Raw genomic sequence first — 19,272 nt, forward strand, 5'->3', positions numbered from 1 at the left:
AAATACAGATCTGATCTGGTCTACTCAAAACACAGTATTCCTATGGAGTGTAACATTTTTATAAGGTCATGATGCTGACAAACTTGTGGCAAGTTTTATAGCTAGCTAACAATTCTAAAGGCGATCAGTTTTCCAATCAACTTCTTCACGTCCTTGCTCTTGCTCTTCTTGTACTTTTTAAAATCAAAAACAAAGAGACAGTGACACTATCCTTATCTTAAATAGTATCTAAAATAATTGTGATACTAGCTGGTTGTCTTTACTGTAGGTGGTGAAAGAGGTCTGCTCATAAAAATGGCTGCTAATCAAATCTTTTAAAAGTATTTATTATAAAACAAAATCCACATAATCTATAGTACAAATGCAGAGTCTGTTACCTGTACAGATATTTATACAAAATACCAGTTACTTCAAACAAGATTTTGTTTTTGTTAACATGAAGAAACATTGCAGTTTCATGACCAGGAAATTGTTAACGTATAATGGTCTGAAGTGATGAAAACCTGTAAGTTTTTCTTAAGACAGTATTACCAAGTTATTTGTATGCGAGAAGGCCATGCTCGGTTGTAAAGACTTTCTGTAACACAACAAAGATTTTATGGCTCTAATGAAAAGTACTATAGTGACAATCTGAAAATAGCGTAAATTTAATCCCCAAACACATAAGCGTCAGTTACTGGCTTTTTTTTTTAATGTTATGTATTTTGGACAGGTACTGAAAGATCTGTGGAAACAGATACGAATATATAAATCAAAGTTCACTTGAAAGAATGCATTTGAGAGAAATTCCAATATATTAAAAATTCAAGACATGCATGCTCTAAAAAATTCAGAAGTTGTCAGCTTTCAGTTAGTTCCACAACTTGTGGATGTATGTGTTTTAACTGAAGAGAACCCTAACAATGATACAAAACTTTGTTTAAACCAGTGGAGTACAACTGACATATGATTCTGGTGGCACTTGTGATTTAAGGCTTTACTTTTTTCCCTAGTTACTATGAACTGTTTAAAATATGCAAGGCACTAAAGTATTGGGCTTGGTTGTCTTTTGTAGTAACAAATGCTACAAAATGATACACATAAAAAGCTGTAATTATTCGGCTGTTTGCAGTATATGAGTTTTAATATCAAGAAGATTGTGTGTGGGTTTTATAAAAATTCTCAGTACTCTTTGTATATTCATGTACATTTACAATAGCAGCAATTGTGATACAATTAGGTAGGAAAGCAGTCTGGGTTAGTTTTGTTTATGATGTTCTCCAAATCTCACATACAGCAGCTTTTATCTCCGTAGACTGATGGATTTAATTTGCAACTGTTGTGTTTGTAGTTGCAACCTAAGTACTTTCATACTTATTTACACACTGCAGGATGTCTTTACAAATCAAACTGTAATATCGCTCCCTTTGTCAAATACATCTGCCCTGGAATGCTGTCACAGGAGTCGCATCCTTATTTAGAGGAAGGTGCATCAGTGGGAGTACTTGCTTTTCAAAGATGTGAATGCTGATGAATTAGTCTGTCACTTACAGTAGCTGCCAAACTTGCTTTTCTCCTTTAGGAAGTCCTTTTAAGCACATTCTCTTCACATATTTTGTTAATATAAAATGACCCATTTAGGAATTGCCATCGTGGTCTTCCACCCACCAGGATTCTGTGTCAGCTAGAGAACCCAGTCCCTGACTCCATAGGTGGACTGCAACAAGGGCTGTGGTTCCTGCTGGGAACAGCCAATGTGTGGCAGCTTGCTGTCACAGGTGTGTGTGAGCACTGTCAGTATGTCAGGACACGGCATTTTGAAGGATTTTGTTGTGGAATGCAAAAGCCATTTGCATCAGACTGGTTTCCATCATTCATATCAGCAGGCTTAACATAGATTTAAAACAAATTTTTCCTTTTTTCCCCTCCAGGGAGTATGATCTTATGTGAAAAGGCCCACAGCATAGTTGGCCAACCTCAAAACAAAGAAAAATACCCTTTACAAAAACTAGAGTAAGTGTTCTCAGGCAGGAGAGCTAGAAGACATGACAGGATTGAAAATATCTATGTATATTAATATTTCTTTCAACATGTGCTAAATACCTTAACCTGTTTAGCTAAATTACAATAGCTGAAGAAAAGGGGTTTTACATTTAACGATGAACAGAAAGTGTTGCAACACTTAAGGGAACAGCAGCAGAACTAGCAGGCACATCCCAGAATTTAGGATTCAGCCTTCCCTGAACCTTCTACAGACAAGCCAAACTTACGGTGAGGACTGCACTCATAATTCATAATGGAGTCATAAAAAAAACATAGAAACAACTGGATAACTGATTTGTAAACAACAATAATCTTTGACTGTGGCTTTCTTAAGGCTCTGTCCAAACACAGACGTTTATAAAATGTCCTTCAGCACTGTAACGGCAAATATGTTACTTCTAATTCAGGACTCCATGCCAGGCACTCTTGTGTGTTACTAATTATTTGGAACATACTTGCCTTCCATTTTAATTTCCTGACATCAATGGGTATCACTTGTAGTACAGTTGCATGCACAGCTACTTGTCTGGACTGACTCAACATATACCCCAACAAAATGACTGCCATCAGGCAAGATCTGCTTCTGAAAACGTTTGAAGCAAACAGGACACACAACTTCTGTGAAGTTTGACTGACCACACTGGTAAAGTAGTACAACGCACTCCAGAGGCTCTGATGAAGGGTAGCACAGGAGCTCTCCCTAGCAAAGGGATCTGACCCTGCAGGCAACGGAGGTATGTCCTTGTCAGCCCTTACTGAGTGCTCCTGCTTCGAAATCCTTTTTCACTTATGTGCACAGAACTTCAGAGTTTCAAAAGCCCCAGAATCCAAGAGGCACCAGTTGGCAATGAAGTAAATCTACGATAAATGGGCCTGAAGATTTCCAAAAGGTCCATGCTAGGTTTGTAGAACAAGTGTTGAGGGAACAGACCATTTTGTTGCTACTCTGAAAAGAATAAGAACTTTTAGGGAAGTGCTTGCACCCTTCACAAACCAGAGAGATCAAGATTTATTACTGAAAATCAAACCCATTATTCTAAAAGAAGCAGCTTGTTTCCACTCATGTCTGCCTTTCTCTTTCGAGCGTGCTGATAATGGCACAGTCTCATTTTTAGACAGGGGGCATTTTGTACTATGACACTATCCTAAAGAAAACTTTATTTGTCATATATACAGATTTAGCTTAATCTTAGCCTAAATGCTCTTCAGCAATCTGTCCAGACAGCAGAAAACTGAACCAGTAAGACAGCTGGGATAGTGCTAACGAAGTTTCCTCAAAATCATCCAGCAATAATAAACAAATTAATTACTTCTACTGCAAATTTCAGGGTGCAGTGGCTGCTGATCAGTCTAGCCGAAGTAAAGTCAAGCTCTTGATGATAATTTACACAAAACTTTTGCTTGAAATTAAAGAATACTTCACTGTTGAAGATCATGACTTTGTCCATTTACCTTACAGCTTCACACTTCTGCTACATCTGTCCTGCAGATAGGACAAATTCTACAAAAGAGAAGATGACCTGAGCAGCTGCTTTCATGACTGCATTGGAAGGCAGCTAAGCTGCTCTCTGCTAGGACATTGGTCCTTCAAATTTAACACAGAATCAGCCGTATCATTTGCCCATTACTAGCTGCTCTCCAGCCACAGTTCTTGTATTACATGCTGAGATGTTCCAAGTGCTAATATGCAGTCATAACGGGCTTGGAAAATAGTGGTTGAAAACACTGATTCAAGTACTCGCAAGCTCACGCAGGTAGTCCAATCACATGCATCCCCCTGCAGGTTATCAGGTGAGAACTCTTACAATATTTCACTCAGCCTTCTCATAGAAAACTTTTGCATTATTAAAACTATGCCTAAACCTCACCAAAATACAACGTCCCTCCACTTACTTCCTATTCAGCCCTGAACTGTGACAACGTGTCATATGCATTCACTAACTCACTCATTCTCTCATCCTGATCTAGAAGAAAATAGCACCTATTTTCTACGTTTTAGCCTGAAAGTTCACAGGATGGCAACCACTAAAAGCACATTGAGGATATTTCTGGAGAGAAGTAGCTCCTGTCACTCAGATTTTCTTGCTGGTCTTTTCTAGCACCAGGAGTGCCGTAATACTTTTAAAGTATATAGTCTACAGCAATCAAAAATATTATTTAGTACTTAAATGTTAAGATGCTGAATTTGTATACAAATTCTTTTTAGAAGAGGATTTTCAAGGCAGTATTATGGAGCAGTGTGGGGCTTAGATTCCGATCACCAAACTTCAAGTGCTTAGAGGAGGCAGTTTCTCAGCAAACATCAGCAGCAAGAGACTATGAATGTCCAACTGAAATCCAAGTGTACATGCTTAATTCACCCCATTCAGCAAGTGCTTCCTTCCTTCTGAATACCTAAGCTCCAAAAGAATTTGACTCTTACGACAGTGTAGCTCTCAGCAAGAATGCTTATTTTCTTGGACTCAGCTCCAGACTTTGTAACAGGATATAAGTCTTCAGATGAAGTGGTTAGGATTGTTACAGTTGTGGCTCTTTAAAAAGATCAGTGGTTTAATGGAAAAACAAAAATCAACGTAATTTTGCATCCAGTGTCATCACAGGAATACAGGAAAATTAATGTAGTATGTCTCTAAGGTAGAACTGTAACATGAAACAACTGATAAATTAATTATAAATGGTGAATAGTTATCATGCACAAAACTACATATGATATGAAAGTGGACTACCAACTGCTGTAATGCAGAACATTAAGTGCTACTCCTTTATATGATCAATGTGGTATATAAAATATCTGGTGGATCTATATTCCTAATTTAGTTCACTGAAATATGATCATGTGAGAATTGCTTTGTTTTACCAAACCATTAACACCTGTTCACAGATCTGCCAAGTCACTCTAAGAGTAACAATGACCCTATCCCTCCTGTCATACTACAGAATTACTAACGTTGATAGGGGATGGGGAAAGAACCCATTCTTAAACTCCAATGCTGTATTCTCCAATCCTGTGTTTTTCTCTATGAAAAATGGTGGGCATCTTCTTTGTGCTCAGTCTCTTAAGTGAAAATTTATACATGAAAGTAGTAAAAGCTACTGTGAGAGTTTTAGTAACACACCAGTGACAGCACAAATCCTATCTTTGAATGATGTAGATTGGAAGAACAGATCTGGACTAATAAATCTGAAAACACAAAATGGATCAGAACATATGGTCCCAGCCTTTCCAACACCACAACAAAGACCTCTGTCCTAGAGTTGTAGGGTTCCTCTGACGTGCTCTAAAATATCACACTAAAAAGACCCAAAACCAAGTACAATTGAAGTTCAAATAAGAAAAAAGTTTTCATTGTTGCCAACAATATTAAGGTTGTCAAAGGCTCAACACATGTTATTCAGCAGCTGCAGAAACAGGTGCAAGTCTGCATATTCAGAACTTCCCTCAGATGTCCCACGTAGGCACTCACATTATCATCACCAAGAGCTGAATTTATAAAGTGCTATACAATACCCATTCCTTTTTGTTACAGCAAGAGAGCAATCAAAGCAAAAATTTATCTTCTGTATTTTGAAAGGGACAGATCCTAGCCACTCACTCCCAGTTTTGGGCTTTTTTTTGTGTTTTTTTTTTTTGTAGGAGTTGGGAACATGAGCACTTTGCTGATCATGATATCCTTAGGTTACAGCAGTTTGTATGAGAGTTTATCTTTTCTTAGTTCAACACAATTAGCAAGTATTTGTCTCCTTTCACTCCTCCCCCGTGCTTTTTTCTATTTCTAAACCTGAACAGATTTTGTGGCAAATTTTTATGATACATGACTAAACTGTCTGAATGGCAGACGTTTTTGTTGTGAGCTATGCAGATACCATTTTCTACAAACACCAATTAAAAAACAAACAACTTTCCTCATTTAAATGAACATGAGTGACCATATCATTCCACTTTGGAAAATGAACATTAGAGAAGAAGCAATTCTCTGATCAAGTCAACACAGGTGAACATTTCAGAGAACTGACACAGTGAACTACTGGATTTTTGGGAAAAAGAGAACTAGTGCTGTATTTTGAGAAGCAGGTGACTATTACAGCCTCTTCCCAGACAGTCATCAAAGCCTCACACAGAAAGATGAAGAAGCTTGAATTTGTCACAATTAAAATGGTGAGTCTGACCAAATCTACAGTTTGTCAGGCATTTCTCTTAGCTTTATACTTGCCCTTTGCTCTCACCCACGTGTAAATACAACTGCTTCTGCTACCGCTACCATTCACCCAGTCAAGTGGGGAAACGACTGGAGCTAAACCAAGTTTTTTAGGGCTGGTTATCTCTGACAGCTTGAATTCGTTCCAGAATTGACCATGTGCAGAGTGGCACTGACATGAGGTAGGGCATGATGCCTGTGGCCTTAGTTAAGCCGCAAGGTTTGGCCAAAAGAAGTGTTCTTCCAGTTCAATGTCAAGCAAATGGAGAGGGAGGTTTGAAATCCAGGTCTCAGCCTATGAGTTCTGCTGGGAAGCATGCAGCTCACTTGCAAACAGGAGCATCTGAGGGTTGTGATCTTTGTGCGTTTTCTCCCAGTGGTGGTGAAGAGTTAGTGACAATTTTATTTAAACGTGTTTTTCTTCTCTGCGAATATACTTACATCTTTCTTTAGACTTCTCCTCCCACAACCCACTTCGATTTCTTGTCTCACATTAATAAAAAGAATTACATACACTTTGCATATAAAAAGGTGACTTCAAAATGCAAAAAGGCTCAACATTCCCTCCCCAAATTCTTTGGAGATTGAGTCATTTTCATGACTTCAAAAAGGCAAATATGGCACAAAAGAATGGAAATTAAGTTAAAAAAAATCAATTTTATAAATATTATTCCTCTGTACAATTTTTCACAGCCCCATCCCTCCCACCTATTTTTATTCACATTTCTTTTTTTAATTCCCACCCCGATTTATTTTTAAATCATAAAATATATATTTTAAATCTGTTCATATTTTAAAATATTTACAGGAAAAATTCCTTCTGTTGAGGTCATGAGGAGTCTGTACAAGGAGAGGGTGGAGGGGGATAGAGGTGAAAATAGCTTCGTTCTGTGGCAGGAGATGGAGGGCAACTTTCTTCTGCCGACATGTACTGACTGCGAGGTGTGGGTGGAGGGGGATAAGGGTCTGAGTCTGAATTTAAATCCATATAGTATTTGTTTGCCTTCCATCGACTAGTAGTATAGTCACTGTCACAAACATCTGTGCTACATGGGGTTGTGGGTGGAGCTATCCCTCGTATAAGGTATGGCCTGCAAAAAAAAGCAAAACAAAAACACAAAGGTACATGCATTAGTTGCCATCTGGGGAAAAAAGAAAGAAAAACAAAGAGCTCTATGTCCTCAGTCAAGCTACCTGCTGCTCATTAATGCTATGTGAGCCTTAATCCACGTTTTCGTAGGAACCCAACAAAAAGTACCTGAACTGTGTTAAATTTGAATGGCACAACTATCCTCTGCCAGCAGTGCATTCTTCCAGCCCCTGACCAGCCAGAGGAGACCACCATCACCATTTAGCCCAGTCACTAACAAATCGGTTGACTCATCAAAGAGTTTTAAGATAAGCTTGAGGAAATGAACAGAAAACATCAACCTTCTCTATCTATATTGGATGCTAAGTGACTGTTACACATCAATATAACCTATATACATTGCATTGTTACTCAGCAACACTGTATTGAAAGGTGCTAAACCCTATTGTGTCAAAATAAGAACACAAAGTCAATGTTTAATGTCAAAAACTGGCATAACCTCCACTTAAATGGTCACTTATTAAATGAGGGAAAAGTTTTTTTAAACAAGGTGAGGTCTGAACAAGAACATTTTGTGTAAGATCCAAAACTAAAGGACAGCTCAATAGAAAAATTATCAAACCTTTTTATCTGAGCTGTACCTGTAAGATCTCGTGGTTGAAGGAATGTTTGAGGAATAAAACATCTCTGCATTATACAGGGAGCGATCGGTAGCTGGGGAAGGAGGTGGGTTCAAGATCTAGGAAGAACAGGAGAAAGCAGTGTGAAAATTTGGGTTAATTATACAACTCTACTTATTTTGATATATTATTTACGCCTTCACCCCATCACTCATCCTTCTTTTAGTTTCCTCTCCTTGCTGCTTGGGTGAATTAATGCATTTTTAAAGACTACGGAAGTTCATTAGAAGATTTTACTCTGGGCTTAAGTACACTGCAGGCCTTCAAAGTTCTCGCAGTATAGGGCATTTTCTTCCTTCCCACATCCGTTATTATGCTGGAAGGCTAGGGTGAAGCTGGGAATTAGACCCAGTTTTGCTGAATCTCAGTGCACTTCTTTTTCCCTGGATGTAAGGACTGATATCACCTTCAGCAAATGCTAATGGGAAATAAAGTCTGTTCCACTCCCAGCCCCTAAACATGTCCCTGGTCTATAGTGGGGTCAGGAGGCGAAGTTCCTTCACTGTAATTAACATAACTCCATCATTCTCTGAATACTTCCTTTTTACTGCTGTTCTGTAAACATATCATTTTGATACAGTTCACAACACAAAGAGCCTAAGAGCTAAAAAATAGTTATAGCCTGCCCTAGCCTGTGTGTGCATATACACGGCAGCTGGTAACCTTTACACTAGGAAAACAGTCTGTTATGCTTCAGAATCCTTTAGGATTCTTCCCCTCATAGGAAGCAGAACCCCTGACAGGGCCAGCAGGACGTTGGTCTGAAAACAAGGAGAGCGCTTCATCCCTTCCAATATGGAAAATTACAGTGTTGCTGTTGAGGGTAGGGCCTTGCTACTGATGTACAAGCATCTTGTACACAGCCTGTCCTGGGCATTCTGCCAAGCCACAGCCTGCCACAGTGACCATGATAGCATCCTTCCTCTGCCTCTGCTTTCTCTCATAATACTGTAACATCACTGGAGTTGGAGAAGATTGTTTTGGTCTTCACTGTGCAGCATCTAGCAAAATGACTCCTGGCCACTCAGTTGAGCTCATCATTATTAACACTGACAAACCCTGCATCCAGATTCATGTGAAGGGAGGCAAGCTTGAATACCATCCATTGCTGGCTGTGGGGAATGATCAGTAATTGCCCCAAAAGTATCTTCCAGAAATCGTCTTCCTTGGAGGAGCACTGCATGCAGCTTCTGGATCCTCTCCTAGCACACTGAGCTGCATCAACACCACTTCACGTTCAGATTAAATACAGCACAGAGTGTCAGCCAGGATGCCTGTGGCCTGGTTCTTAGGTATATAAACCGGCATTAAGTTCAGTGACATCAATTCCTTCCTCATCACTGGACCATCTCTCAGTACTACTAAGATGTGTCAAAGAAACAAACCAAATCAAAACCAAAAAGCCAAGACAACTATTTTATTATTAACCTAAAGCTGGGTAATTAGCTACCAGGTAGAATAGACCAAAATATTTGAATTAAGCAGAAGAACTCCCAGTAATAGTCAGATTAGTTTAGGCCAGAAGTCCAATGGAAGAGTCGATCTTTTGGCCAACACAGATCCCACAGAATGGCATAGGCAGATTAGCTCTTTGGCTTCTTTCCTCTTTCAAGATTTATCAAAGTAAGGGTTTCTTTTATACAAATTCAGCTTTTTCTGTTCATCCGTTTTAGTGTGGCACTGACACACTGATCAGGTACTAGCGTGAAATTGTTCAGCATGTTAGTGACACTGGTGAAGCATGAGACAAGCTGAATTCGGACAGCTGCTGAGTTCCAAACATCTGTTAGCTGTGACTAGCTTCTTGATGACTTCATTGAGAAGGTAATGCGAGAAATAAGTAACCAATTTTACCTATCAATAGATAAGCTCACAAGCCTCTCTCTTCCATCTTTATCCTTCTTAAAGGGGAGACAGAGCACACTTGCCACTGGTCAAAACACTATCAATCAAAATGCCCATACACAGCATAACAGTTTACATGTAAACACAAATGCTCATATATCCACACAAAATGTGGGCTCCTGATTAAATATCACTGAAAAATCACCTCAACAGGGAGCAGATTGACTTTGCAAGCTTGTGTGAACAGAGAAGTAAATATATGTATTGCTCAGAAGCACTAAGGAAAAAACCTGTCATACAACAAAATGCTGGCAAACAGTAACCTTTGTATGTCTCTCCTAGATATTCTTAGAGAATAATTCCCATTCCTATTATACATCTTTGAATTCATGAAAATCTGATTATGGGGACTAAAATTATGTCACTTCCAACAGTTATAACCCAGAAATGGAGCTAAATTACAGCTAAAAAAATCCAAACAAAGTAACATCTGCTGGTACCAGTGTTTTCTCCCAGTGCACACACTTGGTTTTCTGAATCACAGAATCGACACTGTCTAAACAGCAAGCCAAGCTTATTTCTTATGTGTTTGCATTCCAGTCCTGTCACGTCTTGTTTGTCTTTTTATTCCATGTGTGCCTGCAGCATTACATAGTGCAAAATGTCACTGGGCCACTGACATCAGAGTTTAAAAAGAACAAAGGAGGTGGCATTTCCAAGGCAGTCAAGACAGAAGGACAGAAGTGTGCAGGAACAACCCATCTGAGTAGCACTCTAAACACCATGTAGCATTGTATAATCCTGATGGATTAGAACAAAGCCCTTTGGTGAAGTTTAGTGGGTGTTGCATGGGGCCTGTATATCATAAACAGCAACACCCAAGAACAACCATTATTAACATTCTATTTAGTAGCACAAATTTTTATCTTCAGGAGATACCTAACTCACAGGTACATTTTCAAGACATACCTGTGGGTAGAAAGTGGCTTTAGTGCTGGATGAGCTACTTGAAGAGGCTCCAGTAACATGGTTTCTGTCATATAAGGGGGCACCACTGCTTCCTCCCATGAGACTCATGGAGCTAATCACGGACTTTCCACAAGAGATGCCTGCAGTGAGACAGAGAGGAAAACAAGGTTAGGTAAACCACAATTTTATCTACCAATGCACAACAGAAAACAAATCCACAACTTGGCAAACCCGTGCAATGACACTGGTTGTCACTCTGGGAACAGTGTTTTATGTAAAAACTTTAGGATTACAAGGAATAACATATTTTGTAAAGAAAACATCTCACACCCAGACCACCTATAGTCTCACTCCAGCACTGAACTTCTCACAACCTGCTCTCACACTCTGCTGAGAAAGGAATCTCCAGAACAGCTGATCCAAACTTTTCATCCAAATTGTTAACTAAGTAATTTTCCAATTAAACAAACTTGGGCATTTGCAAAAAAAGCATTATACATTGCCCAAGAAAAACAAGCTAGAGACCTCCAAACTTTTAATTTGCATCCAAAGAAATTCAATTGCAAGTACATGAACTACAGGAAAAAATAATTATTTTTATTGAAAAAAATCACTGCTTGAACTGAAAATCAGCAGAGGCAAAAGGAAGGAAACCTGGATGACAGGAAAAGGGAAGACAACATTCTCCAATCTGTTTTACTCCAATATACACTTAAATCAAACAAGACATTTTCAGCTTCTTCCTAACAGACTATTCAGTGCTAATGGAAGAGTTTAGTTTGGGAAGTTTTCAGAAATTTTTCAGATGCAGGAAATATTTATTACAAGCAGTGCGACTCTATTTGTGATCACCATTCATGACTGTTTATCTTTTCTGGAAATGCCACAGTATTAGGAATCAATGTTTTTTCTTTAGAATTAACATCAATGGTAATATTTTCAGCTGCTGTAACTTGTCATAGAAATATGGATTAGAAAAAAACTAACAAATATGAATAAGAATGACAGTTTAGCACCTACAGAAGTACAGACGAAAACCACTGATACTTGTTTTAATTAAAAAAGCTGTAGTGTGAAGTCCAATTTATAACACCATTGCAAAGATTTCACTGCAATGATTTCATCCTCAAATTTTATCTCCTACCACAAAAAGCTCTTAATAGCCATAAAAATGTAATATAAGCAGGGACAGCTGACCACAGTCACAAAAGTGCGAGAAAGGCTAAACCTAAGTTGTATCTGGCTATCTTCAAACCCATGGCTAGAAGAAAACAACAATTTGCACATCTCAAAAACTGGTTTAATATGAAGAAGTGTCACATCTTTTCATTTGTCTTTATCATCTATCTAATTTTCAGGTAACATGAAAAGCAGACTCCAAGCTCTCTGAGGTATGGATTTCTTGTACTCTGATCCTGTCTGGCAGGTTTACAGGTGAACATTTACTTTCCAGCTTCCTGAACAATATGAAGAAATACTCTTTTACTCTGGGCTTTGTAGTTAAGAATTTGCTATTTCCTCTATGAAAAGTTTATTTTACATTAGTAAAATAATTTGAGGTACATCATTTAAGTGTCTACTTTGATGTCTATAGGAGGTTTCTGGGTTCTTAACTGTTAGCTGAATATCCTGAGCTTTTATGTGTACTTGAAGTCCTCCTTCGATCTCAGCACTGTAGCTGCATGCACTTCTCAAAATGGATGCTTTGAGTCCTTTGTGAGGCAGAGAAGCTTTGCTGTTTTACAGATGAAGGACTGAGACACAGAGAGAATAAATACTTTGTCCGAAAGCAAACAAGAAATCTGCCTCAGAGATGGGCTAAACCAAAGGGGATGTTTTCATTACACTACAGACATTGAACAGCCAGACTACAAAACCACACACACACTGCCTGTGTTCTTCCAAATTTCCTGTAGCAACTTCGGTGAGGGAGGTTGATCCCCTGCTTTTCTGTATTATAGTAAATAAGCTGCTTCACTTCTTTCCACTGTGTTATAACTTACCCATCCTGAGCAGACAGAACAAAGCTGTGTAAAGACCTTTGAAGGACAGGACAGAAGCAAGGACATCTGAGTACAAGACACAGAACAACTCAACAGAGCTCTCACTAGAACACTGAATGGCACGTGCATTCTTAGTTTCCAATACTGCATGTGGTTCACTACTCTTCACAGTGTTTTGTAGGCCTCACATAAGAAGTACTATGCAAAATCCAGGCGTTATGTAAAGGTACTGATTGGATGCAAGGTCCTTACCATCCTTACCAGTAAAAGTGCCATGTTGAGAACTTCCTGGAGCAATAAAATTAAGAGGGACGTGAGGGGTGCGACTGACATACTCATGTGGAAAAGGACTATTGGGCCCAGCATAGCGTTGACACACCACTCGCTGGCAAATAAAGTACATTCCTCCCATGACAAAAAGGGACAGTATTATACCAATGACAGGACCGATGGCACTACTGTGTGGCTGTGACTCATCTGAGGCTGGCTTTGTTTTTTCTAGAAAGAGAGGAGGAAAAAAAAAAGAGGTCATTAGAAATGGGGGCATGTTGCTGTCCTGGAGCTCATGCAGCGAATCAGTCAGCTGACAGTCATTCACACAGTGACTTTGAAAGTATCTGCATCAAACTCAGGCATCTCTAACTCCATATATGCTGACTCAATGCACAAGACTTCATGCCTCCTCTTCCCCTTCGTGTACATAAAGCAGTTAGCAAGGTACTTTCCTTTCTGTCTAGCAACATACGCAACTTGCATACACCTAGTGCCATGAGAATTCAAAGTAACATTTTTCCCAGAAAAATCAAGGTCTTTCCCTATATTCTTCACCTGCACTTTAAGAGACCAGTATGTGGTCTTTCATGGATACTTGCTCATTGCACGCTAGTTCCTCCACATAGTTAGCCTCCATCTTCTCCCTGTAATTGCAGTGGATAGGGCTGTACATTTTTAAAAGACACCCCAAGCTTAGCAGCAGCTCTGCAAGTTCCAACATACTGGGCATAGTAGAATCACGTCTCCCTGGATACAGATCTGAAGGCCCATGTAAACAAGGCAGCATTGTAGCCCATACAGCATTTTAGAACTAGCTTGAAGTAACATCGGGATTTCAGTTCATCTTCACTATGCTGCAAGCTCACACTCTCTTGCCCCACAGACCAATGGAAGAGCATGACTATATTCAACAGCCAAATACAACTGTAAGAGTAGTGGCCAAGATTCACTGGGCTTCTCTGAAAAAATATTACTGTGCAAAGACTGGAGCTCAGCATAGGGATGTAGGTCATTATGCCTGAACACAGCACTTGGAGGAAGTGGAAAAGGAAAGTGGAAGGAAGGACATCTCACCACACATAAGCTCATCAGAACTGTCAATGCAATCTGGAAAGGAGTCACACTGTTGCTTCAGGAGGATGCACTGGCCACTGGCACATCGGAACTGATTGGGTAGACAAACTGCTGCACAGAAATAAAGAAAATATTAAGTGCTATGTGGGAGTGGTGCTGACATGGGAACATTTGAACATATTAAGAAAACCAAAAGAAGTGAGACATGAAGCCACAGTGCATTTTATATTATGGCCAAGCAGGCACCAGAACACCTGCTTTGCTGCTGTGGGTAAAATGCAAGTTTGCATTTCTCCAATTCTTTCTTCTTGTTGTTATAAATCCTACTCAGTGGGGCTAAAATTTCTGATCCCAGTAACACCCCATACTTTGTCAAATCAGTCCTCTTGAGGCAAAACTGGGATCAGATCATCAAGAATCTCTTACAATAACAGTGTTGGTGATCACTGGTATGTTAACAAAATGTAGTAACTCGGCATATTGTAAAACCTTGTATCGTCTACACTATCTTATGTAGCCCTGTATAATATAACCTTGCTAAATAACTGCTAAATTTCTTACCCATATTCAGAAGCCTCTGTTTCAGCAAAAAGGACTTGTTAATTAACTTTAGAATGTGCGTCAAGTCAAAGCATATTAAATGATCAGTAAAGAGACTGTTTTACGAGGGCTCGTAATGAGCAATCCTGGAAGGTTCACAGTATAGTTATTCAATGAAAAAGGAAGAAAGGTTCTTTTCTTCTGGAGGAGATCCACATTCATGTTTTGGATCACAGCACTGGTAGTTTTGTGAAGTGGACCTCCTGAATAGCCATACTTACTTTATTGCGGTCCAGTTTGCAGAGCAGTTCTCATGTAAGAGAACATAAATTATCTATGGAGATAAAAAACTTTGCTAGAAGCTCCAAATTTATCAGCTCCTGATCTGGACTGTTATGCCCCCCGTAAGTTGGATGCAGCTCCACAAAGTCCTACAGTGCATACAAAACACAGACGTGTTGACACAAGGCTCTGAAAGGATTTAGAACTCCCACTGCACCATTTAGGTTCTTGCACTATGAGAAGGGCCAAGTTCTCTGTGGAGCTTCCTGTTTGCCAATGACTGCCAGCCCCCTACTTATTCTTGCAACTGTCTGCTGCTCCTTTGTCTTCCATTAAAACCTCTGTCTGTCTTAACATCTTTTCCCTCCTTGTGTGCCAAAACTTCTGTTGCTGCCCTGCCTTGTTAAGACTCCTTGTTTCTTCTTGATCCAGCAATGGACAACTTGAAGCACTGAACCTGTGTTGTACAGGAGATTAAGTTTCTTCAGTGGCATGGTAATCCAGCTGCAATATCAAGAGACTGTTAACCTTATGTCTTCCACTGGGTATCAGAGGACCAGCTAGCAGTGCCACAGTAAAATCAAGAAGATGAACGCCACAGTCTTTAAGATGTGGGACAAGAACCATGAACATATCCAGGGACATTTGTTTGGCCACTTCCAGTCAAAGTCTGCAACCCCTGTGCCAATGCTTCAGATTCAACTCTCCAAAAGCATGCCTAGGGAAACCAGGAGACAGGAGAAGTGACTTCTGATAGAATCAAGGTATTGAACTCAGACCTATGGAAAGGCAGTGATTATCACTGCTCTGACAATTCCTCTGATGCATGAGGTACAGTAAAAAGGTTCTGTTAAGCCCAGTTAGTCTCACCACCTTAATAAATGCCATATAAAGAACAAGAACGTACTATATGCCACCTTCCCTTCCCCAAACAGTGAGTTATAGGCTGACACACGCTAAGGGATAAGAAAGGCCTACCAGTTTTATTTTTCTTAGGAATCCACTCAGGTCTTGGCCTGGAAAGTTTCCTGAGGACTACAGAGGTCACATTTGCCACATCTCCCTCAGTCTAACCCTGGACATTGAGCATGTTCATAGCCCTTCTAGGGAAGTATAGGACAGCATCCTGGACAAAAGTGTAGTCTCGGGTGACCCCTCTGCTTGCAGAGGACTAGGCATACAACCACTGAGCATTCAACCACTGAAGAAATGCGTCTTCAGCTATCCTAGACCAAATGGTAAGGTTCATCTGTGCTCTCGAAGAGGCCGTGCAGGGCAAGGCATGTGCTTACAGTTCACACGGTGCCAGGAACACTGGCACTAGGCTTGCTTAGCAGTGTCCGCCATTTTACAGGGATATAACCAAATGCACCTTCCACTTTGACTCTGTGTGGGTAATGGCACCATTACACTGCATATGGGTTCCATGGTGCACAAAGCAGAGCCTCTTGCTGAAGCAGTACAGGCAGTAAGTACCACCTCCCACAAGAAAGACAGGAACGAGGACATGGCTGATTGTCTTGTTTGCAAAGTAGGTACTTGCGCTCTGGTGTCCAGGCTCAGAGTTATGGAAGACAGTGCAAATCCACAAAATTGCTCATCGAAATGTCCACAAAAATCTACCCTGCTGGTCCAGTGGCAATGGTTAGCCACTGAGTGGGTAGAGTCCTGAGGCTTCACAGGGCAGTAGCCACGCTACTGAATAGGCTCCTGAAACGTTATACAGCTATAAGAAGCCATGGTGCCACCTCATAGTCAATTGACTGTTTCAGCTATGCCTTCATACTAGACACAGAATACACAAGTTTTCCCATGAACCAAAGGATGATGCGAGACACCTGTCCATGCTTCGCTCTGGAACCCAGATCCTATAGAAGACTGCATACAAGTCAGCTGCAGCAGCAAGACTTCCTTGGATGTTGTTCCACAGATTTCTCATAGAAAGGAACATTCAGGATTATAAGCATCAGCTTGCCAAGAGTGAACTCTCAGAGCAGCCAATTCAGCCAGAGGATTAAGTCCATCTCTTCCTCCCTGTGACACCTTGCAGTGACCACTGTCTGAAGGCGAAGCGGACACCGTGGAAACAGTGCAAGCCAAAATAGTAATTACGCAGGGAAAAAAAAAAGCATCTGGAAGTTCTGCCAGTTTCTTTCCTGTTTTCATTCTGAATATGAATAAAAGATACTCTCCCCAACCTCCTCCATATCTATAGTTACATGGTCAGCAATTTATGTAGCTACAGAGAAGTTTAATTTGAGCAACAGAATTAAGAAAGGGGAAGAAAAACAGAATCAGTGGATAGCTTAGTTAGGCTTATGGTTAAGGCTGTTTTTCCCCATTTGAAACTAAAAATCATATAAATATCAAGAAGAGTTAGAATCCCCAATGGATGCTTATGTTAGAATCAGGAGTTCAGGAAAATTAATCTTACTATCACAATCCACTTCATCAGATTTATCTTGGCAGTCAATTTCTCCATTACACCGCAAGTGTGCATCAATACACTGTCCTTTCTCACACTGGAACTGGGATGCAGAGCATATGGGGCAACTATCTTCATCACTCTGGTCATCACACTCTGGAAATCCATCACACCGCCACGCCATTGGGATACAGTCAATCTCTCCAGTTGCACAGGTAAACTGGTCTGGGGAACAAGTTGGAGGTTCTGGAGAAAGAAAACAAATCACATTTGTATATTCAGTTTTAGCCCTTACAGCAGAGAAAAATGTGACGGACTTTTTCAAGAAAAACACACTTATGCCTGGACTGGTTCTTCTGTGACATTATTAACATTCTAGCAAAGAGGAAAACATGATTTTGCACTGTGAATAAAACTTTGCCAACTTCTTAACAAAAACTGGATGCATGCTGATTGAAGAAGGCAAGCACTGAACTAAGGGCAGGAACTACAAATGCTTATTTTGGCTCTAAAAGCCACCTTTTGGAAGACACTGTCATACACATAAATTCAAACGAATACTCAATTCCTGACTGCAAACCACATCCTACACAACTCTAATTCCTGCAATTATATTAGCCTGGAATAACTCTTCATAAAAAAACCTGCCACATTGGGTTAACTCGCAAGGAATACACCTAAAACATCTAACATCTGCTTCTAGAATATCTGTTTCTCTATTTTTCCAGTGGTTTCTCCACAAACAAATTTCTGAGTCAGATATGAAATGAAAAATATGAATAGAGAAAAAATATCTGTAAAAGCCTGTTAAACATTAAGCTAAGTCCTCTTGCTAGATAGTCTCTGGGCTGCAGGTCAATGGAGATTCAGAGACTAGTCTGAGGAGCACTGCAGGCCTGCCCTGATCTTACATTCTTTCACTACAGTCAGAGACAGAACACCGAACCTTGTGTGCAGCCATTTTTATGTTTGTTGGACCTAAGAAAGCTGGGATTTGCTTCAAATTTGACTTTTCATGGACCCCAAGATCCTGACATCAATCCATTCCTCATCCATACTGTTGCTCAAGTTGCAATCACATACTGATAGCATTAAGTAGCAGCTACAATCTCATATAGAGATGCAACAGTTATGCTGTAATAAGGCATTCATAGCTCCTTTCTTCAGAATGTCAAAAGACAAAGATAATCCAGATCAAGAATCTATTGCAAAAATACTCCTAATTTTCACATACCGCAAATTTAGCACATGCTTTTTCACTATTAGTGTCAGTGAAAGAAACAGTCAACGTACAAGTCCCTTCAGTTGTTATCACCAGCAGTCACGTATGTTCAAAATGAAGGGGCCATCTCAAAACACCACTGCAGCAAACAGATACACTTCCACTGATTTCTAAAGCTGCTGGGTCAAATCCCTGGTATGTAATTACATCAGTTAATAGAGGCAGTCACTAGTCCCCACAGCTGCTGTTGCCAGCTAATGCTCTAAGCAGCTGCTTTACCACTTGTATTAACCACATCGTATCCTGTCTACGACAACAATACGGAGCAAGCTGGAGGTTTGCTCTGACACTAGATGGTAATGCTTCTCTGGAAACCCAATGAGCTTTATTAACATTCAGACTCAGGAATGCACTGCACAGAGAACCCAGCATAAGGAAAGCTTCTCAGTTGTAACCACTGACAAGGCTTTTGTAGGAGTATTTTTCTCCTGAGCGTGGTGTTACAGATCCTAGAGCTATGAAATTACATGCAAACGATTGTTGAAGTGCTGCTGTCCTTCCTTCATTATGGAGAAATGTTCAAGAACAAGACTCAAGTATAATCAAGAGGTTGAAAACCAAAATGCAAATAAAAATACAAATGCATTTGAT

At 40.0% G+C, this 19,272-nt stretch overlaps 1 protein-coding gene across 5 annotated transcripts in view; it reads right to left on the reverse strand.

Annotated features, from left to right (window-relative positions):
* Nucleotides 1-310: 310 nt before the first annotated feature.
* The window catches only part of LRP5 (LDL receptor related protein 5), a 192,271-nt gene continuing 173,309 nt past the window's right edge, over nt 311-19,272 (reverse strand). For 3 of the 5 annotated variants that reach the window (XM_075425032.1, XM_075425036.1, XM_075425035.1), the window contains exons 18-23: nt 17,409-17,645; nt 14,153-14,263; nt 13,058-13,303; nt 10,803-10,942; nt 7,950-8,047; nt 311-7,309 (exon numbers count right to left, since the gene is read on the reverse strand). In XM_075425032.1, coding sequence (XP_075281147.1) covers nt 7,048-7,309; nt 7,950-8,047; nt 10,803-10,942; nt 13,058-13,303; nt 14,153-14,263; nt 17,409-17,645 — 1,094 coding nt within the window. In that variant the 3' untranslated portion in view covers nt 311-7,047. The remainder of the gene's footprint in view (nt 7,310-7,949; nt 8,048-10,802; nt 10,943-13,057; nt 13,304-14,152; nt 14,264-17,408; nt 17,646-19,272) is intronic. The other 2 variants (XM_075425033.1, XM_075425034.1) reach the window with 2 other exon arrangements.

This window comes from Opisthocomus hoazin, chromosome 7 (genome assembly GCF_030867145.1).
Source record: "Opisthocomus hoazin isolate bOpiHoa1 chromosome 7, bOpiHoa1.hap1, whole genome shotgun sequence".
Lineage (NCBI taxonomy): Eukaryota > Metazoa > Chordata > Aves > Opisthocomiformes > Opisthocomidae > Opisthocomus > Opisthocomus hoazin.